Genomic DNA, 25,534 nt, shown 5'->3' with positions numbered 1-25,534 from the left:
ACTACAAACTAGGTTCATATAGCTCAATGCATCTCCTCCTAAGACCGTAACTTACTCATGGATTCTTTTCTAGCATATCTAATCTTTAAAGAATTATGCGTGTTCTAACCCAAGCTGTAATATGTCATCAAGATTTATAGACACGATCTAGACTTCTTTAACATTCTTCTCAATATTACTCACCTTAAGGACTCTTCTTATATTTCAATCAAATACAATTGTGAACATACAAACTCAAAGTCCAAAGGTCCTCAAAAGAATATAATAACCTATTCAAGAACATTAAATCATCCATAACCTTACCATCAACAATCATTATCCATCAATTTCTTAAATTTGATGTTCACAAATATCATACTAATCCTCAAGATCCATCAATCTTAATCCACATTCCACAATTTACTACTAATTATCAATTGTCCATTTCTTTTAATTGAGCAACTTATACAATGAATCTCAAATGCTTAATTTCATGAAGTTTTGATTGAAAAGAATAATTTGGTAAGAGTATGACAATTGAATATAATCAAGAAATGGTAATCCAATTGCATATATCCGAAAGATGCAGCTAACAAGATCAAATAACAAAATTAACAAAAGAAACTTGACTACCTTCTTGCCTTGTACCGAGATGTGCCGAAGGAAGAGATAGCAAGAAGGCACGATTCTTCGAAAATGCTCAAGAAGGTAGGGCGACATTCATGGTGCAGTTGTTGGGTTTCAAGAAATCAGATGAATTGAGAGGGAAAGAAGAGTTAGATCGCAATTTCATGATCAGAAATTATAGAATTGAAATTCAGAGAAAGAGGGAATCATACCTGTTATTATTTTGTTCGTTATTTCCGAAAATCAAGGAACCAGATGGAAGAAAGATGATTATTGGCTTCGAAATGGTTGACTTCGATTATTGTTGAAATTCGAAGTCAAAGGAACCATGGAAAGTGGTTTTGTTCATGTATAGAAGTATTTAGCAAGACAATAAGAAATTTCAGCCCTAATACTAGAGAAAATGTCGAAAGAAGAGGAAAGAATCGATTCACTTGATTTCTGCTGTTGTTCGAACATTTGAGAAGGAAGATGATTGAAGGTTTTCGAAAATGTAAGGGTTTTGGGAAAAAGAGGCAAACGAAGAAGATGAATAATAGATGAAAGGAGAGGAAGAAGGTGGGTAGAGCTGCGTTTTTCTTTGAAAATCGAAGGCAAGGAATGACGGGATGAGGCATGGATTTCGAAGATTTTGAGAAGGCAAAGCAGGGTTTGATTTTTCTTTTGTGTTGAAGATGATGATGAATAGTGAACGCGTGTAACTAGTTTCTTTTTTTTTTTTAATAAAAAGGAAAAGAAAAGAAGGAGTTAAATTAAGAATATTTTATGTCGTGTGTATTTAGGATCATTCTCGCTCTGATAATTCTCTTAAACTTACTCGTCTTGAAATATTAATTTTCCCGAATGTTACACTCGACCATGCTTATACTCGGACATGCTCACAAACATTTCTTTATCTCTAGTCATGTGATTTGAACAACCAGAGTTGATGATCCAATCATCCTTGTAATTGATCATCTTATTATTTGTTGTGACAAATGTAATTTCCTTTGGTTCTGTGTTGCAGGTTGACACAACCATCATGTCGAAATATTATTCTTCCACATCTAGTTCACATTTTGAACTAGACTCTTCACCGGTATAGGAAGCTTGAAAACCCATTCTTTTTCGCTTCGACTTTCTGGCTCTACCGAAGTTGCAGCATTCCTTTCTACTGACTTAGTGTAACACCCCGTAATTTATCGAGTTTAAGAAAATAATATAATAAAGTAAAATAAATATGTATTAGAAAGTTATATTATTTTACATAGATATTTACAAGAAATAAAGTGAGTTAAATTTTAACGGTAGCGAGTTTTATCGCGTGACGTTTCTTTTCTATTTTAACAATAATATAATAATTACTTAATTAGTTAATTAAATTTTAAAAAAAAAATTTAGGGAATTGAGGGGGGTGGCCGGTTGTGAGGGTGAATGGGAGGAGTTTTGTAACTCCTCTCATAATGGTGTGTTATGGCAATTTAAGTGGGTCTTACTCCTCTTTTAATTCCATAAGCCTCATTTGAATTCCCTTACCTTTCTAACCCTTAAAGTGAGTACAAAAAAATCAGAAAAAAACAAAAGTTCTCTTCTTTCCCTTTTCTCTTGTTTTCGGCATTACAAAAGAAAAAAAAAAAAAAAACTTTGTTGTTCAATCCAATCTTTTGTTCAAGGGGTAAGTTTAGTTGAATTGTTATTTATAAATTTTATTCATAAGATTTCTAAGGTGAAATATATTTTATGTATGGTGATATCCTATGAATTTTAGGAAGATTGAATATATTTTCTTTTATATATAATTTTCTCTACTAATCCTTTAATAAACTTCAATTTTGTTAAAAGGATTGAGTTATGTTTCTGATTTATATTCTTTAGCAAAGTTTAATTTGTTAAAAGAATTAAGTTAATATTGATATTTAAATAAATTTCTTTTATGATTTACATTTCTCTAACTAAATTACAACTTGTTAGTAGGAATTTAAATGGTATGGATCAAGTAAAGTAGTCATCTAAGAATTTATAAATCCTTTAGCAAAATTGGATTTGCTTGAAGGATTGTGTATTTATATATATGTCTTGATTTAAGAAGGATGATTTTTGTTTTATGATTCTCTACAAAATTTTAATTTGTTAAGAGAATTAAGTATTTAATTTAATTATCATAATTTGTGGAGTTTTAAGTCTCTTGAAGATCTTATGGATGGGCCTATTCTTTTTATTTTGATGACTCTTATGCTTTGATGATGGAGTTTTTGTGTATGAATATATATAAAATAATAATAATAACAATAATAACGTAATGGGAGTTCCGGACAGCAGCTGCTGTCTCGATATTGGTGCCGATTCGGAAACGTTAGTCGTTTCCGTTGTTGGTTTATGTATCCGATGCGTTAAAATAAAAAACTCGTTTAACGCTTAAAATAATTGAAAATAGTAATTGGATGTTAGAAATTATGAAATTTGGTATCCAAGGTAATTGACGCGTTCCGAACGCAACGGCGAAGTCGGATTTTTCATTTGAATTTCCTAAACTGTCCAAATCGATCATTTAAGTTTCTGGTTCAAGTTTACAATTTGGAACCATTAGGAATTTGATGAAAACATTTAAGATTATCAAGTCTTAGTGATATCTTAGTGGTATGGAGTGGATTAAATGTGTAAACACGATCTAATATGTGATCGTTTTGTGTGTGTTATTTAGGACCTCGATTTATAAGAGGGCGAAATTCCTATTGTGCTTGAGCAACGTGTGTTTGCAGCGTTTAAAGGTACACGCTTAGACCATACTGTTTATGTGGTTGTGCAAGTAGTGTTGTTTTATTCCTAATTGATGTATTGTAATTCACATAAGGATTAGACATCCCAAATAATTTGAAAGAAGTTAAAGTGGAAATTGAAAATTTATATGTTCGTTACCCAAAGGGGTTAACGTTTCGTTTGAATTATCATAATTATTGTTCCCATGGCAGTTTTGGATCATTACGGTTACCATGGGGGTATGCATACTTTACCTCTGACGGCCTGAACAGGACGGGCAACGTGTTAGGTCGGTGGTTGCCTTGGGATTAGCTCTCCCAAGTGTATTCCTCCAAAAGATTTGGATTTATACTTGAACGACCCGAACAGGAGGGGCAACGTTACAAGTTGGAATTATCTAATAATGAATGATTTATAATTGAACAACCCGAACAGGACGGGCAACGTTACAAGTTGGAATTATTGAATAATGAATATATATTAGAGCCTATGCATGCTAGGATAAACACAATGCTTGTATTCAACCTGTTTGATATATGTATGAAGTCTCTGACGTGTTTTTGGTTGTTCTTTGGAACCTGCTACATGTTATCATACGAAGTGCAGTAGGTTGACTGCAGGTGGGGGCTGGAGTGAGGACTCGGCTTAGAATCCGTAATCATCAAGACTAAGTTATATTTTGTAATATGTTTATAAGTCGAAATAACTCGGTTTATGAAACGAAAGATTATGACGATTTTCTTTTTATTTGGTACAACTTTTTTGCTAGTCTAGAGGCCGGTAGGCTCTCGAGTTGTATGTAAAGGCTTCCGCTGACTTGTTTTCTTTGTTTGGCGTTGTTTCTTGCGTTGACCAAATTCCTTTACCGTTGGAACGTTGACGATCCGAGTGAAAAATGAATTTTTAGTGTTCGTTTGTGAACCGGGATTATGTTTTCATATGATTTTCCGGGTCACTTAACCGGGCCGTTACACTTAGACCATCATTCTCGAGCATAATGTACCTTTTTACTACACTTGTAGCAAACAACCTCTCGTTGTGTTCGAGTCTTATCTTTATTCTGATTTTCTTGTCGATCTCGAGCTCCCCCTTGATGAAAGCCTAATTTTCTTCGTCCCTTCCGAAATCCTCCTGACTTTTGATTTGACTTGCCAGGTAATGGATTACTCGACTGACTAATCTTCTCACCACTCTTATTTAGATTTTTGTTTCCAAACAGAGCAGTCTCTTCATCTTTGATGGAAACTCCAGACATTTGATTATCTAGAGCTTCCTGATTAGTTAACACATTTTCAAACTCGATTAGAGTTGGTTGTGTAGCCCAACCTCGGATGGCTGTGACAAGACCATTAAGACTCGGCTTCAAGCCGCGCACAATGGTCCTTCGCATCTTAGTCTCCGTGATAGGATTCTCCGGATCCAACTTTGTGATTTGCTCACACAAAGTCTTGAATTTAGTGAAATATTGGTTCACCGTCAATTTATTTTGTTGAATCGACACTAGCTCATTCTCTAGCATCTGGAGTTGAGAATCGTTCTTCTTTGAGAACAACTATGACAATGTGTCCCACGCCTCCTTGGGTGTCTTCAAATCCTTGATGTGGTGCATCAACTCGTCTTCAACAGTTGCTGCCAACACGTAAATTGCCTTTCCGGCTTTAATCTTCCACTTCTTTGACTCTTCTACATCAGTTGGTGCTATGGTATCACTACCACCGACTATACCCCAAAGATCTTGACCCAACAAATAAAATTGCATATGTATGCTCCACGTAGTGATAATTATTATTGTTGAGTTTTTCAATATTAGTAGATGTACTCATAATACCTGCCATTTGTGACTTAGTTACGCCTCTCACCTAATAAGTAACTTTGGTCTCTCACCAAAAACTTCACAATCCCAGATTGCACACAGATGGAATTTCAATGTGATCAGTTGATCACTCAGGTAGCAAAAATTATTTTCACTGATTTTTACCAGTCCTTGACTGATAATTTACCAAAGTGAGTCTCACAATAGACCGTTTGGCTCTGATACCAATTGTAGAGAATTTCGGGGTACATTTATGTGGAAGGGATAGCAAAATAATAATTTGGACAAGAATATTTAGAGTGCTATTGAACAACTAATGCTCAAAGTAATAATAATAGCACTAGAGACATATAAGATTACAATATATACTACTACTATATTATAGTAGCTCACTCTTATTCTTACAATAACTTACTCAAAAATATTGCTCTTATTTGCTTTACCACTCAAGGATGTTTTAGTGGGATGAGAAAAATGCAAGTAATGAGCACCCTATTTATACTACTAGAAATGCTCCAAAATTCAACAAATGTTGACAAGTAATTAAAGTTTTTATACTTAGCTTAATTGGGAGGGGTGATAGGAGTAGAATTTTACCACCCTTGGTTGTAAATTTTTTGACTAATTTATGCATTGACGGGTCTAAGGTCTTAAATAGGTCTTAATTTAATTATTCAAATTTAAACATTTTATATTCAAAGGTTTTATTTGTACTAAATTCAGTCTATAGGTTGTATATAAAACTAAATTGAGTTTAAGTGAATATAAAATAAATTTAGAACGAAATTAAATTGATTTTAGGTTGTATAATAGATTGAGTCTAAAGTGGGTCGGGCAAAACCAGGAAAAGTCTAGCAAGTTTAAGCCTTAAATGAGTCCAGAGAAAGAATCTAAGTAGAATCTGGGTCCGAAGAATCTGGACTCAAATTTAAACCATTTTTTAGGCCCACTTAATTCGAATCTGATGGGTCTAAAAAAATAACAAGGCCATCAAAATGAAAACATATCTATGGCGGATCTTGAAGTAATGACATCCTTAAAAAAGAGTACTATTCTATTTAGAGAACCGAGCATCAAACCATTTCATTTATCGCAAAAACTTACAAGAGACGGTCTCATATTGAGGCTGTTCATACGGGCCGGCCTAAAAGCTAGAAATTGAAAAATAAAATTGGTTCAAATTCCATACTGTAAAGAATAAAAATTCTATTTAGACCTTAAAGTTATCAATTTAGACCTTAAATGTTTGAATTTCAACTTAAAGTAAATCTTAAATAGATCAATTAAAATAAACTTTTCAATTTTGACCTAAAAGTGATCATTTTGATATTAAGCTAATCAATATTTACTTACTAGTTTATAATCTTAAATTAATCAATTATTTTAAAAATTTTTATTTTCGAAGTTAAATTGATCAATTCAGATCTTAAAGAGATCAATTATATGTAAAGTGATCAATTAAATGATAATTGTAACTTTTAAAAGAAATCAATGGAGTAAAAAATTTCAACTTTGATATAAAAGTGATAAATTTTGACATTAACTAATCAATTTCTATTAACAAGTTTATAACTTTAAATGAATTAATTTTTTAAAGTCTCCAATTTCGACGTTAAAGTGATCAATTCAGACAGGTTCAAAAAAACTGATCAATCCAGACTCAAAGTAATTAATTATACTTCTAAAATGATCAATTATAATTTATAAAAGAAATCAATTTTGACTTTAAATATTAATTTTGATCTTAAATAGATTAATTACTGATCGTATTAAAAAAAAGTATATAATTGGGCTATTACTCTGTGGGGGTATTTAGCATGTGTAAATGAAACTTTGTGAGACTTTACATGGGACTTTTAAGATAAAACGTCTCATCCTTGTTTGTTACGTGAGGTGATATACTTTATATGTGGTTTGAGTTTGTTTCGAAAAGCCAAAAAGAGAAAAAAAAAAAAAATGAAATTCTCCGTATGTCTATATCGAGACTTCCCTTTTTGTACTTCATTTGCTGCATTTCGACGCATTCTCCATTTTCATTTGCTTTTGCCATGGATTGTCCTTCTTCTTCTTCTTCTGCTGAGACGCCTCCTCATAAGGACAATTTCGATTGGAAAAACCAACTTCAACTTGAATCTCGCCAAAGAATCATCACTAAGATGTGAGTTTTTCTCTTTTTTGATCAATTAATTCATGCTCCTTCACATTTAGGTTTAAAGTCGCTCAATTTTTTTATTTTTTCTTTTTCCTTTTCATGTCATAATCTTTTACCTTCATGATTTAATACAATCAAGTCTTTGAAGGAATTGTATTCGGATGAATATGATAGTTATCTTCTACCTTTAGATAATTGATGTATGAACTGTTAAATATCATTCAAAGATAAATTATTGGGTCAGGACCAGTTAGCTGATCTTAGAACTGTTAAATATGATTCAATACAAACTATTATCTTTTACCTTTTCATAATTGATGCATGAACTGCAATGAAAAATTGGTGCTGATATTAGAAATTCGGTGTTTTCGCTAATACAGTATGGAAACTTTGAAGAGACATCGCCCTTTTTCTGGCGAAGAAGTGAAAGAACTGAGGGCGATAGCCGCAAGATTTGAAGAAAAAATATACAATACTGCTATAAGCCAGGTATCTCTTACAAATTCCTCTTTGGCGTTCATTGTTTTGGTCATCAAATTTTAGACATTGTATATTTTGTTATTAATTATTTGACTTTGTTTCTAATTTGCTGTTGTACTGAGATTTCAGTCTGATTATCTGCGAAAGATTTCATTGAAGATGCTTACGATGGAATCAATGTACAGTATTAAATCTCTTGATGAATTGTAGTGTGGCTTTGCTGGTATTTGAATAAATCTTGAGATTCAGGTACTTAACGTTCATAAACGCAAACCTTATTTAATGAATTGTAGCCAGGTATCTAATGAATTGATATGATTCTGAATTTTATATTTTTAGTTTTTTTGATTGATTGATAATTTCTGAATTTTTTTTATTCAATTATTTTGATATTTTTATGGTGAACATAAACAAAGAAAGATACTCAAGGAGAGAATTGATAATGGGTTGGAACATCATTGTTATTAGTCATTCCATTACCGTTTCAAACCAAACAAGTGATGACAATAACACTTTTCATTACCTTTTTCCTTCCTTAACAGATACCATTCCATTACATTTCCGCTAAGCATACCAAATGCCCCCTCAATGAGACCTTTCAATCGTTGTGTTTTCTTTTAAGACTCTGCAATGTCCATGAATTCCACCTTGGTCAAAAATAAGGTCACATCTTTTGATGATGACAACCATTAAACCATTGTACCACCTTATGTGAATTCATCTCTTGACGTTGACTTCCCACTATTCAAGCCTCCACCATAAACCGAGTAACAATACTCGATTAGGTTGCTTTTGTCTTTACCAAATTTGATACAAACATCTAAAGTTGCCTTCACCTACCTTAATAACCACTTTACCACATTCTAATTTTTCTTCCTCGGGTTCGTCATGCGTTTCATCATGCCCCTGGCTTGGGAAATGTCTGTTTAATACATAACATAGCATATGTCACACTACTAACAATATTTGTGTATGGAACGCCTCTCATATCATCTTCCTCTTGCTTATTCTGTGGATAAAGATCTCTTGAGAGCAAGAAGTGAAGACTAAGGAGTGTAAAAACAATATCAGTGTTCTCTATAGAGCACTGTCTAAAAAGTTTTTAAATATACCTCCTTTGACTAAGGTATAAGACACTATTTTCCTATCCCTAACAATATCCAAACAAATTATCTTATTTGCATCCCCTAGATATTTCTTGTTAAACTCACTCGACAAAATCTCCTTATGAGCTTCAATTTTAAGCATGCTAATACGAGCAACTAGCATATCACCTATATACAAAAACATATTGATCGAGGACTTTACACTTGTACTCTTGATGTAAACATAATCATCACAAGAGCTATGTACAAAGTCATGTGCTAACATGAAGAATCGAACCTTGTATACCATTGTCTTAGAGGTTACTTCCTATCATATAGCAATTTCTACAAGCAACACATAATTTTCCTATATTAACACCTTCAGGTTGCCTCAAGTATATATACTTCTCTAATTTCTCTTGGAAAAATGTTATTTTTATATCCAATTGATGTAACCCCCAGTGTCTTTCATTATTACCAAAGCAAGTAGGCCCCTAATCGAAGATTGTTTCACAATCGGAGAGAATACCTCATGGAAATAAGGGACTTCAGCTTGGGACTAACCTTTTGCAGCTACCCTTACTTTCTAGATGAGGCCAACATCATTTGATGATCCTTTCTTCTTCTTGAATCATTTGCACCCCACAACCCCTGTATTCTTTGAAGCATTCACAACAAATCAAGTCTTGCCTTATCTCTTGCCTTATGCCTCCAAGCCACTTACATGCATTTATCAAAGCCATATCTTCCTTATATGAGCCAAGATCATCAACAATTTCTACTCGTGCAGCCATGAAACAATAGACAACGTAATCACATTTCTCAATGTACCTCTTTAGAGGCTTTGCCTAACTCTTGGACCGCTTTACATTATGAGATAATGATTCATACATATCATTCACAACCCTAGGAGCATTTGAAGTTCTTTGAGGCTCCACCACCTCACAAGCATCATGTATTGAAACTATATTATTATTAATAAAACATCCAAAGAAGAAGCAAGCTTAGATTACTCAAAAAAACATCTCTAGAAGTACTTATCATCCTAGTTTTATCACAAGCACACCCTATAGCTCACAACACCTAACCCATACTCCATAAAAATGCATTTTCTAGTTTGATTTGTTCTTTGAATAAGCACGTAATCAATTGAAGAAAAATACCGACCTTTGTAAGACACTAAAAATTTACAGTGGTGAGTGGTGAGCAGTAAATTAAGAAACATGTTGTATATACCGCTTTAACACAAAAAATTTTATTTAACTTTGCTTGATTAACATATATATAGCTCTTTCTGAAAAATTATTTTTCATGTTTTCGGCTACCCATTTTGTTGTGGCGTTCTTATACCATCCTTAGAGCACACCTTGTGAACCTCTTTTTCAGCAAATCTAAGCTCATTGTAAGTCTAAAGTATTTGCTCCTTTCTATCTTGTTCTAAATCATGATCTTCCAATACTTGATGACTCCCATAAGCACATTCATAGTCTTGGTGGAATAGCATCCAACCTTCCTAAAGTAATTGTCAATGAAAGTGAGTAGGTAGTTGCATCCACCCAAAGAGGTTTTCTAAGATGTAACATAAAGATCTAAGTGTATGTGATCTAGGATACCCTTTGTGTTATGCACATCGTCTTTGAAGCTCAATCTCTTATGCTTCCCTTAAATAAACAATAAACAAAAAGAAAATCCCAAATCTTTTCTCGTCAAACGCTCCTTGTCTACTAAACTCGTTTATTCCATGCTCTATTATACGAACAAATCTTGTATACCATAGTTAGGTATCACAAACTGTCATTGTGGAGGTGGAAACATTGGTTGATCAGGTAACCATGGATCTTATAACACATACTATATACCAACCATGATATCTATCATTAAAATACGCAAGACATTTGTGATCTTCATGAAACCACCATCACAACTACATCTACATCCATTAGAATCCAATGTGCATAGAGAGATGGGGTTCTTTTTCAATCCTAAAACATGTCGCACCTCATAGAAAGTCCTATAATTCTATCATGCAAATACTAGCAACCTTACATATATCATTATTATCCAAGGTCTTTTTCCCTTCCATATACATTTTCATAGGTAGAAAAGGAATCTCAAATAGGAGTCATGCGAAAAGAACACCTGAAATAAATAATACATTCATTAATCGCCTTGTACCAATGAGTGGCCATAGTAGCATTACCATCATTGCTATTGTTCACATAGCATGCATCACCGGATGTAGAGTCCTTAGAACTACTGTCTTTTTTCATTCTTTTTCACTTTCAACAATCCTTCTTTTCATGCCCTTTCAACTTGCATTAGTGATATGTTTTACCCTTGTTAGAGCTCTTAGACTTAATCTTACTCCTATTCTTAGAACCACTATTAGGGCATACTTGGATTGAGTGTAAATATTTAAGAGGGTAAAAAAGTCAAAGTAAGAAAATAAAGTTGATAAATGAGAAATTAGTGAAATTTAATTGTTGTAAAGGTGGAAGAATGGTTGCAAAGTAAAGAAAAATAAAGGGAGTTCTCAAATTTGTGGGGTAAATATTTATTTTAGGGGAGGGTGGGGAAATATATTACCTCCATAATAGGGGAAATTATCTTCTTTTTCTTTTATTATTTTTATTTCATGCTCATTTTACCTTCATCACAACTATCTCAAATATTTCAAAATTTAAATGCATCTCTATTTGCCTTGAATTCATTAATTTGACTTTATCTCCCCCCTAAATATTTACACCAAATCTAAGCATGCCCTTGGAATTATTATCATTCATCCTACCCCTTATTAATAACCCATTATTAAACCATTGTTATTTTTGAGTCATTTATTTCTCTATCAGGTTTCTCTAAATCAAAGCATTTTTCACATCACTACTAAGATTCTACCTACCATAGAGCAAAGTCTCACAGAAAATTTTATAAAAAGGTGTTAACATACCAAGAAAATACTTAAGTATTAATCATCAAGAAAAACATCAATACTGTGTAAGTCCATCATAATAGTGCAAAATTCCTCCAACTGAGTCTCAAGGGAGTTACCTTATTCCAATCAAAGATCATGGAGTTTACTCTTTAAGAATTAAGAGTAATCTTTTAATTCAAGAACCTCATTGAATGACATAATTAATGGCACTAAGAGCCTTTCAATTAATTCCACCCGACTTATCAACGATCATATCTGGTGGGCATCTTAGCAACACCTTCCAAGGTCATTTGCAATGATAATTAAGAAGGACCGTCATTTTGACTTTCCAAATGCCACAGTTTTGAATCCTATCAAACTTTTTTATGTCTAACTTTGTGAAAATCATCTTGAACCCAATTACCAATCCAGATGTTCAAAACAATTGTTACGGACCTAATGCTCTGAGACCATTTGATGTTTTAAAGTGATCTAAGTGAATAAGACCACATTTTATTCTGAAATTTGGTGGAGAAAAGTAAATGTGGTTTCAACATAAGGCATTTAGTATATCATATGGATTAAGCTCAACCAAAAAAAGCTTAATATGGATTTTTGACATACAACAAGGTAAATTTGAAATTAATGACAATGGACAAAAATACTTAAACTAAAAGTTAAGTTAAAATATTCGATTAATATATAAAAGTTTGAATTCAAAGTCCATAATCCCGTGTTTTTATTCACTAGTTCCAAAAGTTAAGTAATTTAGATTTAAAAAACTATACTATTAATAGTTTTATGAAACTTATTATGTAAAAATAGTTATATTATATAATTTTATGAAAAGGGTGATGTATTAAAATAAATTGTATTAAAATATGTTAAAAAGAATGACTATAAAAGCTGATTGAATTATTGTATGAATAATTTTTGCTGTCATTCAAACAATTTGATGCCTAATTTAAGCGTTTGTGTCAAAAGCTTTGCAATAGACTAGTTGTTGTTAGCTATACGATAAAGCAAATTGTATTTAATAATATTAACCTTTCATCTTACATAAATATAATATGGATATTATCAATGGTACCCTTAAGTTTTTGCACTTTATCAATAGTACCCCTAAGTTTTTTCGAGTATCAATGGTACCCTCGTGTTATTGAGCTTCTTACAACTGTAATCTTTTCTAATTTTTCCGTCCAAAATCGTTCAAAACCGTTAACTTTTTTCTTTTTCTTTTATTTTTCAATTTAACTCATAAAAAAAAAGATAGGCTTCATATTTTTTTCTATGTTATGAATGTGCAACTTTATGGTAACATAAGGTATTCCATCTTATTTTGTGAAACATTACCATATGTTGGTCGTGCTGACAAAATGCTAATTTAAGAATAGTGTCTTCAAATGGCGACCCGTGCCCACAAGGATAATGCTGATATTAGAACCTTAAATGTTCACTTTTGTGTGTCTCATGACCATAAAAAACAGTTGGATGATGATAAAATGAAATGATATTGTACTCATTGTCATCTATAAAAGGAAAGGACACATGAAAAAAAGGATTGTGACAATTTCAAAAAATGACTAAAAAAAAAAGGTAAGTCAATCTACTTGTGACTTATAAAGCTAATATGATCGATGTTGATTGTAACACATGGTGGTTTGATTCTAGTCATTCAATTCATGTTTCTAATTCCTTGAGGGGTTAACATTGGAAGTAGAACGTAGTATCTATGCCGAAAACAAGTTACAATCTTCCGTCAAGGACTTGGAACATAGAATTTAGTTCTTAGTAATGGTTTTATTTTGAAACTAGAAAAAACCTTTTATATTCTTAGTATTTCTAGAAAATTGATTTCAGTTTAAAGACATGTTTGTTTTGATTATTCATTTACCTTTTCAGATTATTCGTTTAGTTTATTTCTAAATTCAAAACTTGTTGAAAATGGAAGTTTAGTTGATAGTTTTTATTCGCTTGAGTTATAAAATGAAAATGTTTATAATGTTATGCATGTTCAAGCTGGTTCAAAAAGATGTGTTATAATGAGGAATCTTTTATTTTATGGCACCATAGATTGTCGTATATCCATATAGAGAATAAAGAGGTTGGTAAAAGATGGAGTACTTAGTACTTTAAATTTTATTGATATTAAGATGTGTAGATACAACGTTAAGGTAAGTAGATCAACAAGTCCAAAAAGGGTGCTAAGAAGAGTTCATCTATATTGGAAATAATACATTTAGACATATGTTGCCAAGACATGGACAAACATGGTAAATAATACATTTTATGGGCAGTAGGTTTGAAAATGATTTTTAGATAATTTTATATGACTATCTACGGATCCGTGTGAATTTTAAATAAAACGATAAATTCAAAAATAATAAAATATGAAATAGATACTAAATGGACTATTTTAGACTTGAAATTTGTATGAGACACTCCCATATACAGTAGGATCATATGAGGACCCTTGGACAAATTTTTCGTGGACATTTGAGGACATTAATAATTTTATGTCGGTTTATTGGTAAATTGGCCAAACGATTAAGTTAGAATCCATAGGCTTGTTTTTCTTTTATGGTCTAAAACTAACTTCATATAGCTTCTGAACCTCAAATATATTTTTAGAATATTTTTATTGGTTATTATGAATTTTTAATTAATTTACATGTTTAATCAATGGAAATTCCTTAATAAATGTTATGAAATATTTGCTTTTAGTTTTATAAGTTTGTATAGTCTTGTAGAGAACTTATATAGCCTCTAAAACCTTGTTATAATTTGTGAAATTTTATTTATTGATAATCTCTTAATTATTGAATTAGAAAATATATTGACTTTTCCCTAAGAGGATTTTGACTTGGAGTTTGACTAGACTAGGGTCGATTTATAGCAATGTGAAATAGATAACATGCAGTCTTGTTTGAACGTATATGTACTTGGATGAACGACTCTGATAGTAAGGAAATGTCAAACCACGGACCGGCGTGGATTCCGGCACCTGTGTTTCCCGGCACGTACAAATGGGGGGTTAGACAGGGGGACCGAAAGATTCCTTCCCTATAGAAGCTCGAGCATAAAAATTGGTAGAGTGATGACTTTTATCACAGTTAGAGTTTGGAATATGTTCCTCCTCTAGCCAGACCCTTACATATATCAGAAAGTCATTATTATGTGTGTTCTGCAAATATGATTTTTTGATTAAAGTAGATCCATTGGATGAATCTTATAGTTACCAAGGATAGCTGATTGTAGCATAGATATTTATTTACATTCATGTGATGACCGTGAAAAATTGTTGAAGGTATTCGAATATTGAAAATGAGAAACGAGAACCGAGAACCGAGGAACTAAAAATCAAGTTTTGAAATGTACTTTTCATATCTTGTGAATATATTATGATTGTCATAGTATTACATTGTTAAGGAGTTTGTACTCGGCGTTAGGCGTTGATTCTGATTCAAACGGCTGTCATCTGTATCATGGATGACAGTATTTTGCAGGAAAGTTTAGCTTGAAGTTTCAATCCAAGTCGCAACATTTATTTTCTTTATCAAGGACTTAATTGCATTTTATTTTACTTATGGGTAACTTTGATGATCATGGTGTATTTACGCTTTTATTATGTTTTGAGAAAACAATGTGTTATTCTCTTGATTGTAACATTGTAAACATATGTTTTTAAACGATTTTACATTTTAATAGATTTTAGCAGTTTGGAATTTAAGAATTTCGCAATATTTATTGTAAACATAATTATTAGTATGAATTGTATACTGAGACTACTAAGCCTATTACAAATAATAATAATAATAATAATAATAATAATAATAATAATCTTTAAAAAGGCTGTTTCTCTCTCTAGGCGATGGGGTAGGTGATTTTATAGGGTTTAGCATCTGGTTTGTGGTGACGAATGTGGGTGCACCAACATGGGCTTTTCAAGTGGTCGTCTCAGTTGTCGGTGAGTTGTCTGGCGATCTGTTATATATGGCTTCCTCCGTGTCTTTTCAACCGTTTTTCTAGCTTTTCTAAACCGGTTTACCAGCCATTTTATGTGATGTTGCCAGTGGGTTTTATATGGGTTTAGCTTTGTTTTGGGCCTGGTTTTCTGGCGACTCTTTTCTTCATCTCCGGCTGTAGGGCGTCTTGTGAGGTGCTCCTTCTTCGGTTATGGTTTTAAGGAGTTGTTTTGCTCTAGTACAGCGCCTGATAGTTTTTCAAGAGTCGTTTTTTTAGTATGTTTCCTTTGGGTTCAATGGTTGTTGTTTGTTTTCGTTGGCCTTAGCAGCCATTTTGCTTAGCGTAGTCTAGTTTCGTGTTTTACTTTAGTTTGGGTTTTAGTTCTTTTTTTGGCGGGTCCTCGGTTCTCCTGGGTTTATCACGCATGCTGCGGCTTTTGGTGTTCCAGTCAGCGGTCTATGGTAGCCCCCTTTGTGTTGCTTGTTTGTCTATGGGCCTACCATCTCATAGTGGCTGGTAAGTTCTCCTTAGGTTAGTTTGCTTCTTTGTTTACTATAGATTTGTGGGTGGTTCTGTTTGCTATTTTCTGGTGTATGTTGTCGGGTGTTAATTTTTAGGTGGTGCTTTCACATGGTTTTTGAAAAGATTTCGTGCCCGTTTAGGGGCCGTGATGGTTGCAATAGTGGAGGTGAAAGGGGCTTTTTAAAAACTACATTAATCACTTCGAATATCACCATTAATCACTTCGAATCATCTTGAAGATCGTATTGCGGGTGACCCTTACTTGTTCTCTTTAATAGACCTAGCTCTTAAAAAGGCAGGTATCTGGCTTTGTGGGGAATGTTTGCGCACTCACTCCTTTAGTAAGAATCGTAAGCTTGCCAACAGCTCGGTGATCCTTACCCCCGCCTTAGGCGATGATGCGATCCACGGTATCCCTCGTCCTTTGGCCTCTATCTGTGTTTTTAGTGCGGCTGACAAGGCCCCCCTTGGGTTCTTCTAGTGGTTGTCTTTTCCCTAGTTTCGATGTTGGTCTTCTCAACCATGTTTTTTTTGAAACCTACTTCGTACAATAAAAAGTATACCAAAACTGCGTCTTACTTTGCTAGGGTGTTCCTTTATGCTCTTGATGCGGTCTTGGTTTGCCTGAGTTATGTGTCTGCTTGGGTGCAACTTCTTATCTTGCCTTGTTGTGTATTGGTACCTTTTTGCCTAAAAATAAATCTGAACGTAGGTTAGGTATTGAGAGAGAGCTGTCAATTTGATAGTATTTCAAGTGCCGATTCTAGATGGTGGTGTACCAGGGGCAACACTCTCGATACATAATTAACATTAATAATTATATTTAAGATAAATAATGCAAAAGTGTAAAATGCCGAACTGCTAAAAACCATTAAAACTAAAATTGTTTAAAATGTAAGTTAAAAATATTACTACTGAGTAAACATAATATAAGGTTTGCTTAAATACGATAAAAAACATAAGTACAATATAGTCATCAAAGTCATCAAGTAAAATCAATGCAGCTAGTCCTCGATAGAATAATTAAAGTTGCAGCCTGGATCGAAATCTAAGCTAAATTTTCCTGTAAAATACTGCTTTCCAAAATACAGATGACAGCCAATTGAATCGGTCAGCGATAAAGCCAAGTACAATTTTCTCAATAAGCTTATGATGCGATAGTTAAATCACGCTTATAAAATAATCATCAAGCACAATATAGAAGGTTATTACTTATTATTGACCTTTATTAAGCCATTAAATTATATTCTCAAATACTTGCAGAAGTTCATTACTGCTACTAAACACTTGGTAACCTTAATGCTTATTTAATCAAGTTCGATTAAGCCTCATAACTTTCCCATCATAGCACATCACAAGATTACAACAATAATGACTACTAATATATGTAAGGGTCTGCTACTAATAATGACTACTAATAACTTTCTCATCATAGCACATCCACATTCTCCAGTAGCCTGCCTAAAGGCGTTAACAAGCATGATATTTTACTAAGGATAGGGGAGGTGGTCTCGTTTTCCCATTATACGCACTAAGCTGTCAGTAAAAGTAAAAGAGTTGCTATGCTTATACATAATATGAGGATTCTATATACTTTCACTAGTCAAAATTTAGACAATTTTACCCTTTTAATAGAAACAAATTACTAGTTATCTAATAGATTAATATTAATTAAATAATAATTTTTCATAACTACACTAAGATTCTAGAGGCTAAACTAAGTCATTATTATGTCATAAATAATCATAAAAGTCAAGTGTAATATTTCTAAATACTTAATAACGTATTTTATTAAATTACCAAGTAAAATAATAAAATGGATCTACCATAACTATGAAAAATAATCTGAAAAATTATTAAGGGTCTAAAATATAAATGAAATATGTTTGTGACTAAAAAGTTCAAGAAAAACAACGCTAAACATTTCAACAAATTAGTTTGACTATTTTACCGATAAACCGATTAATAAATTTTTATAATTACTTAAGTCCAAAGTAAAAATTTTATCAAAATACTCAAATGATATGGAATCATTTTAAAGTGATAAGTTTATTTAACCAAAAAAAATTCATGATTACTATTTTAAATAATTAATACGATATTTTAACTATAAATCGATACAAAAATAATCAAAGTCTATAGGGTCTACGACAATTTTCCCAAGGGTCATCATGTGATTCAACATGTTATAGGAGTGTTCCACAAAGTTACAAGTTAAGAAGAGTCCATTTAATATTTATTTCCTATTTCACTTTTTTTTATTTACAAATTTATTGATAAACTTTTAAATTATTTTAAACTTAAGTAATATATTTTCTTAGCTATTTTTGATAATTAAGAAAGTATTTAACTCCTCTTCCTATTAGAACAAATTTATTAACCGAAAATTCAATTAAACGTTATTTTAATGAAGTAAAATTCAAGGAACATATCTAAAATGATATCCTAACTTTTAACTACTATAAAATACGTATAAAATACTCTTGATAAAATTCCTAAGTTCACACCAATTTTATCTACCAAGATTTCTATACAAAAACATCACTAAACATCATTTTTAAGCATTTTCACAATGCAAAGGTTCATAAAGTTAATATACATGAAACTTAAAATAATATTTTACATAAAAAATTCATATATATCTAAATTATCATATGAATAAAAAATTTCCAAATTTATAACTTTTTTAGAGTGCTTGTTAAAACAAGCGCCAATATTCATATGAATGACCTTAACTTTGAACATTTAATCGAACATGGTTTGTCTTGTACTTTAGATAGGGTCGATAAAGATGTGTCATATGTGAATGGTTTGAATTTTGGAACGATTGATGGGAGTTGCTTAGTCGAAGCAACAGTAAAGAGGATATCTGAAGCTCGCTCGACCTGAAGTGGGGTCACTCGACCGGTCGAGCGGAAGTGTGTTGGTCGAGCGTAATGGGCAGAGCAAGTCAGTAGCCACACTAAAAGCTCGCTCGACAGAGCGAGGTAGTGGCTCGATTGAGCGGTAGTCGAGCAGACTACATAGGATTCTGTTTTGGTCAGAATTCTTAGTGTAGTCATTGAATAAGTGCATTACTTCCTTATTTAATGTAATGTTTATTGTGATGTTTATTACTATGGTTATTAACATAGTTAATTGGGGTGTTACAAGTGCGTTTATGGTGATTTATGAGGGAATCCTAAGAGTAATGAATACCTTGCCTATAATTAGGATTCATTACTCATAGAAACATACACCACAAACACATATTGTTGAGAGGACTATTTCTTTGTAAGAAACTTGAGAGTGTTCTTCATAGAATTAGTATAATGATCTTGAGAGGGTTATTCTCAAGATAAGGAGAGGTTTCTTATAATTATAATTGTTGAATTCAATATAATGAACTACATTTGAGGGGGAGGTATCCAAGATACCTCATATACACTTGTGTTCGTCTTTGAAAGAGAATGATAGGTTCATGGTGAAAAGAGAGGGGGAAGAAAATAAGAGTGTTGGGGATGGCTTGTTTAGTGAGGGTTCTAATAAGGGGAGAACCAAGGACAAGGGATATCAAGGAAGGGGTAAGTCTCATGGGAGGGGTGACCTTAGTGACAAAGAATGTTACTATTGTAAAAAGAAGATGCACATACAAATGATGTGCAAAGGTTTAAGGAAGACCTTAAGAGAATGATAAGCTTAAGGGATAGTAGCAGAAATGAGGGTAAGAGTAGCGGGAGTGTCGCTCTAGGCTTTGTTGGTGATGATGACTATGATGGAGCTCTATTAGTTTATTGAGGAGGGGTTAATAGTAAGGAATTGGTAATAGACTCTGGTTGCTCATTCCACATTGTCATGAAAAGGAAAATTTACTAAGCTTAGTTATGGTGATAGTGGCCTTGTTACTTTATCAAATGATGAAAAGGTGAAAGTAGAAGGTATTGGTGAGGTTGAAATTGAGACACGTGGAGGTATCAAAAGAGGACTTGGTGATGTAAAGTATGTACCTAAGTTTCAGAGGAACCTTATTTCAATTGGTAGACTTGAGAGTAAGGGATGCCCTTTTAAAGCAAGTGAAGGGACTTTGAAAGTCATTAGAGGGAGTGTTATGCTCATGAAGGGAGTAAGGAGTAAGAGAAACTTGTATGAGTTACAAGTTGGATGTGGTAGCCTAGGCCACAAAAGTGAGAATGATGTTGTTGGCTCTTAAGGTTTTGATGATGACTTCACTTTTAAAGTAAACAAACATATTTTAGAGATTGTTTTGTAGGTTTATATATCCGATTTTGTTGAAATCGTTGATGAAGCCTATGACTTGGTTCGTGGAAGTTGTACGTGTCTTAAAATATTCAAGAAGTTAGATAAGTGCTTAAGAAGTTAAAGTTTGACAGACGGTCTACTGTTCCTAAAATGAATAATCTAACAGAAGTTGAAGCTGGAGACAGTACGCTGTTCCTACGTAGCAGGTCTGGAGAAAAACATCGACTGGAAAATTGCAGTTATTTTATTACTCTGGTTTTAGTTGATGTAAACGGTTAAATCTTAAATTAGTTGCTTAAATTAATTAGTAAGTTAATTGGCTAAACCATTTTTAGGTTATCTAAAAATAGCCTAAGACTTTTTCTTCTTAAGATTAAGATCTCCTATTTTTTAGGATCTTGTGTTTTTAACTCCTATGCTATTTTTAGCTTAAGGAAACTGATTTTCTCTCTGAGCAAATGACAGCCGGTCATTTATTTTTTTGGCAATTCCACTATCCTTTTATTTTGAGAACGTGGATGATAGTCGGAGGTGTGTCTAAGGTAACTGCTGTCTGTTCCCACTATAAATAGGAGGAACTTTGCTCAAACCGATATTGATCCAAGAGTGTCCATTAAAGGGAGATCATTTAAGAAAAATATTTTCTGTTTTTAAATGCCAATTAATTTATTATATTTTTCTTAAGTAATTATCTTAATTTTTAATCTCTTGAGAATTGGCCTTGTAAGGGTTATTGAGTGATTTGTTGTAATTAGACTCATGAGAAGTCTAAGGGAATAGAGAAGTGAAACGTGAGAAGAGAAAGAGAAGGAGAAAGTAGAGAAAGAGAATCAGGCCTAGAGTAGAGAAGCTTCAAGTGAACCAAACTTTTTTATGTAATTGTATTTGATTGCCTAAAACATAGTGAGAATTTTGAAATCTCGGGGGGTCGTGGTTTTCCTTCTTATTAGGCCAAGAAGGTTTCCACGTAAAATCTTTGTCTCCTTTTTATCTTTTGCTTTTTAAGTTTAAGCTTTATTTTGTTTGTTAAAATTCCGCAAATTAAAAGAAAAACGAAGTAAAGCTAGATACACAACAATTCACCCCCCCTCTTGTTGCATTCGACCATCTTCGTGTATTTCAACAATTGGTATCAGAGCCCTGTTCATCATTTAATCAGGAAACCCAGAGAGCAGGATCCTGTTCCCTGGCAAGATGTTGAAGATGAACGAACGCATGGAAGAGGGGTACTCTACGCAAAGGCCACCCATGTTCGATGGGAAATTCTATACCTACTGGAAAAATAGGATGGAAATTTTTATAAAAGGCCGAAAATTACCAAGTATGGAGAGTAATTGAAATAGGAGATTTCAAAGTGACGACTATCAACTCCAACAATGAATCAATTCTAAAACCAATCACTGAATATGAAAAGGAAGACTTTCAAAAGATGGAGATGAACGCTCTTGCGATCAAGCTGCTTCACTGTGGTCTCGGGCCAAATGAACATAATCGTATCATGGGTTGTAAAACGGCAAAGCAGATTTGGGACCTGCTGGAAGTTACCCATGAAGGTACTAGTGAAGTGAAGCGATCCAAGATTGACCTCCTAATGTACAAATATGAAAGGTTTGTTATGGAACCTAAGGAAAACATTCAAGAGATGTTTACCAGGTTCACCAAGATTACAAACGAACTTGTCTCTCTTGGCAAGATTATTCCAGTTGATGAACAAGTCAGGAAAACACTGAGAAGTCTTCCACAAGATAAGCGCTGGAGAGCTAAGGTCACAGCCATCCAGGAGTCCAAAGATTTCACCAAGTTCAATTTGGAAGAGCTGGCTGGTTCACTCATGACACATGAACTACATTTGGGAACAGCTGACAGTTCCCGAAATAAAGGACTGGCTCTGGCAGCGGATCATAATGAAGAATCAGAAGCTGGTGAAGAGGAAGCTGCTATGTTGGCACGTAAATTCAAAAAATTCTTCAGGAACAGTAGATATAGAAACCAAAGAAATAATAAGGAAAGAGGAACTGCCAACTTGAAGACAAATTTTGAATGCCACAAATGTGGAAGTACTGATCACTTCATCAAGGATTGCCCTCTATGGAAGAATGAGAAGGGCAAAGGGAAGACAAGGGAAGCTGGAAGAATGCCAAAGAAGGGAAACTTCAGAACAGATTTTCGTAAAGCAATGATCGCAGCTTGGGGTGACACTGAAAGCGAAGCTGAAACTGAAGTTCCAGTAGAGGAAGAAACTGCAAATCTGTGTCTCATGGCATCTCATGAAGAGACTAAGGAAAGAGAGGTAATGTCTTCTAGTTCTTCTCCTAAACATCTATTCAGTTTAAGTAAGGATAAATTAATTAAGTTATTTTTGGAAACACAAGAGAAGTTGGAAGAAAAAACAGCTAACTGTCTCCAAATTGAGAAAGACCTTAAGTTAAGTAAAGATCACATCTCATACTTAAATACTTTTAGGATCGATGTGCAAAGTAGATTTTTTGATTTGTTAGATAAGAATGTTATTTTAAAAGAGAAATTGGAGAAAATAAAGCAGGAATTCATCATTCTTAACATTGAAAAGAATCAAAACAAATTGCTAGAATTAAAATGGGTTGAAAATGATAAATCCATTCATGTGTTTAGCACGGAATTTCAAGAAATGAAATTAAAATTAGAATCATGTGAAAGGGAAAATAAGTATCCAAAAGATCAACTTGATTTAAAAGGAAAAAGGAAAATCAATGAAGTTCCCAAATGGATTCTAAATGCTAAACCAAAGAGTAAAGAAGGTCTAGGTTATGTTAAAAACGATAAAAAGAAAAAGGTCTATGTTGATCTCCCTAGTAGTAAGATCTGTTCCTTTTGTGGTAAAATTGGACACCTAAAATATCATTGTATAAAAAGGGAACAGCAGATTTCATGTATAATCGACAAGGAACCTAAGGATAACTGGGTTCCTAAACCTAACTCTTAATTTGCTGTGCAGGTTCAAGTGAAGGGGAACAACTCATGGTATCTCGACAGTGGGTGTTCCAAGCACATGACGGGTGACAAGACTAAATTTCTCTCACTTGAAGCATATGATGGGGGAACTGTAACCTTCGGTGATAATATGAAGGGTGAGATAATCGCCAAAGGAAAGGTTGGAAGGTCAAGTTCCCATGCCATTGACAATGTATTTTTAGTCGAGAATTTAAAACATAATCTTTTAAGTATTTCTCAATTTTGTGACAAAGGTAACTCTGTTAAGTTTACTTCTGAACGATGCATAATTTCTAGGAACAACACAGGAGACCTTGTGCTTGAGGGAATCAGAAAAGGGAACACCTATGTTGTGGACCTGGACACTGTTCCCAAAACCAGTCTAACGTGTTTAAGCGTTATAGAAGAAGACCCACTGCTTTGGCACAAGCGTCTAGGTCATGCTAGCTATTCATTGATTAACGCTTTAAGATCAAAAGACCTAGTAAGAGGATTACCAGCAATAAAATTCCTCAAAAATGAAATTTGTGATTCTTGTGCTAAAGGAAAACAAGTGCGGTCATCCTTTAAATCAAAGTATCTGGTGACTACCTCTAGACCATTAGAATTAATTCATATGGATCTATGTGGACCTATGAGAACACAAAGCCGTAGTGGCAAAAGATATGTGTTTGTCATAGTTGATGACAATAGTAGATTTACTTGGACCCTATTTTTAGTAAGCAAAGATGAAGCTTTTGATGAGTTTGTTTCTTTTGCTAATAAAATACAAAAATCTACCAATAATCTAATTGTTCACATAAGATCAGATCATGGCAAAGAATTTGAAAATTTAAACTTTATGAATTATTGTAATGAACATGGTATAAATCACAATTTTTCCGCTCCTAGAACACCACAACAAAATGGAGTGGTAGAGAGGAAAAATAGAACCCTAGAAGAAATGGCTAGGACTATGTTGATTGCTAGTGGTCTACCTAGAAATTTTTGGGCCGAGGCCGTCAATACTGCATGCTATACTTTGAATCGTGTATTAATAAGACCAATCACTTCTAAAACACCCTATGAATTGCTTAAAGGTGTTAAACCAAATATTTCCTATTTTCGTGTGTTTGGATGCAAATGTTTTGTTCATGTAAATGGAAAACGAAATATAGGTAAATTTGATGAAAGAAGTGATGAAGCAGTATTTCTCGGTTATTCATCACATAGCAAAGCTTACAGAGTTTATAATAAGAGAACAATGTGCGTGGAAGAATCTATTCACATAATTTTTGACGAAACTAACTTTTCAACAAGTGAACAGGAAATAAACAATGTCAAAATAGGTCTTGCAAATTTAGAAGATGATGAAGAAATAAAGGTGCAAGATCAAGGAACAGCGGGTGAACAGCTAATACAAGAAGACGAAGAAGAAACTGACCAAGTCCAAGAACTGCCAGCACAACTGGACCAGCAAACTGTTCCCAATTCAACTATTCCCGCAGATGAGCAAAATGATCTAGTAGCTGAACAAGATGCCAATCAAGCTGTTGAGCCAGAACATGCTACTGTTCCCTCAAGAGAATTTGTGCCCAAACCTTGGAAATATCAAAGTTATCATCCTCTTGATCTAATTATAAGTGATATGAATAAGGGAACACAAACCAGATCCCAACTGACAAACTTTTGTGCACATTTTGCGTTCCTATCATCACTTGAACCCAAAAATCACGAAGAAGCTCTAAAATGGATAGTAGCCATGCAAGATGAATTAAATGAATTTGAAAGAAATAAGGTATGGCACTTAGAACCCAAACCAAAACACAAGAAGGTAAATGGTTTGAAATGGGTATTTCGGAATAAGCTAGATGAGCATGGAATAATTGTAAGAAACAAAGCAAGACTCGTGGTCAAAGGGTATAATCAACAAGAAGGTATTGATTACACCGAGACATTTGCTCCGGTAGCAAGGTTAGAGGCTATTAGAATTTTAATTTCTTTTGCTGCATTTATGAACTTTAAGTTATATCAAATGGATGTGAAATGTGCTTTCTTAAATGGTTTTCTTGATG

At 33.4% G+C, this 25,534-nt stretch overlaps 1 protein-coding gene across 1 annotated transcript; it reads left to right on the top strand.

Annotated features, from left to right (window-relative positions):
* Positions 1–7,016: 7,016 nt before the first annotated feature.
* LOC130805282 (uncharacterized) lies at positions 7,017–23,472 on the top strand. The gene is made up of 4 exons (XM_057669977.1): positions 7,017–7,313; positions 7,688–7,796; positions 7,917–8,036; positions 15,280–23,472. The coding sequence occupies exon 4, from the start codon at positions 21,940–21,942 to the stop codon at positions 23,470–23,472; it is 1,533 nt and encodes a 510-aa protein (XP_057525960.1). The 5' UTR covers positions 7,017–7,313; positions 7,688–7,796; positions 7,917–8,036; positions 15,280–21,939.
* Positions 23,473–25,534: the final 2,062 nt, after the last annotated feature.

The sequence above is a fragment of the Amaranthus tricolor genome, chromosome 2 (assembly GCF_026212465.1).
Source record: "Amaranthus tricolor cultivar Red isolate AtriRed21 chromosome 2, ASM2621246v1, whole genome shotgun sequence".
Classification (NCBI taxonomy): Eukaryota; Viridiplantae; Streptophyta; class Magnoliopsida; order Caryophyllales; family Amaranthaceae; genus Amaranthus; species Amaranthus tricolor.
This window is presented reverse-complemented; position numbering and strand designations above follow the sequence as displayed.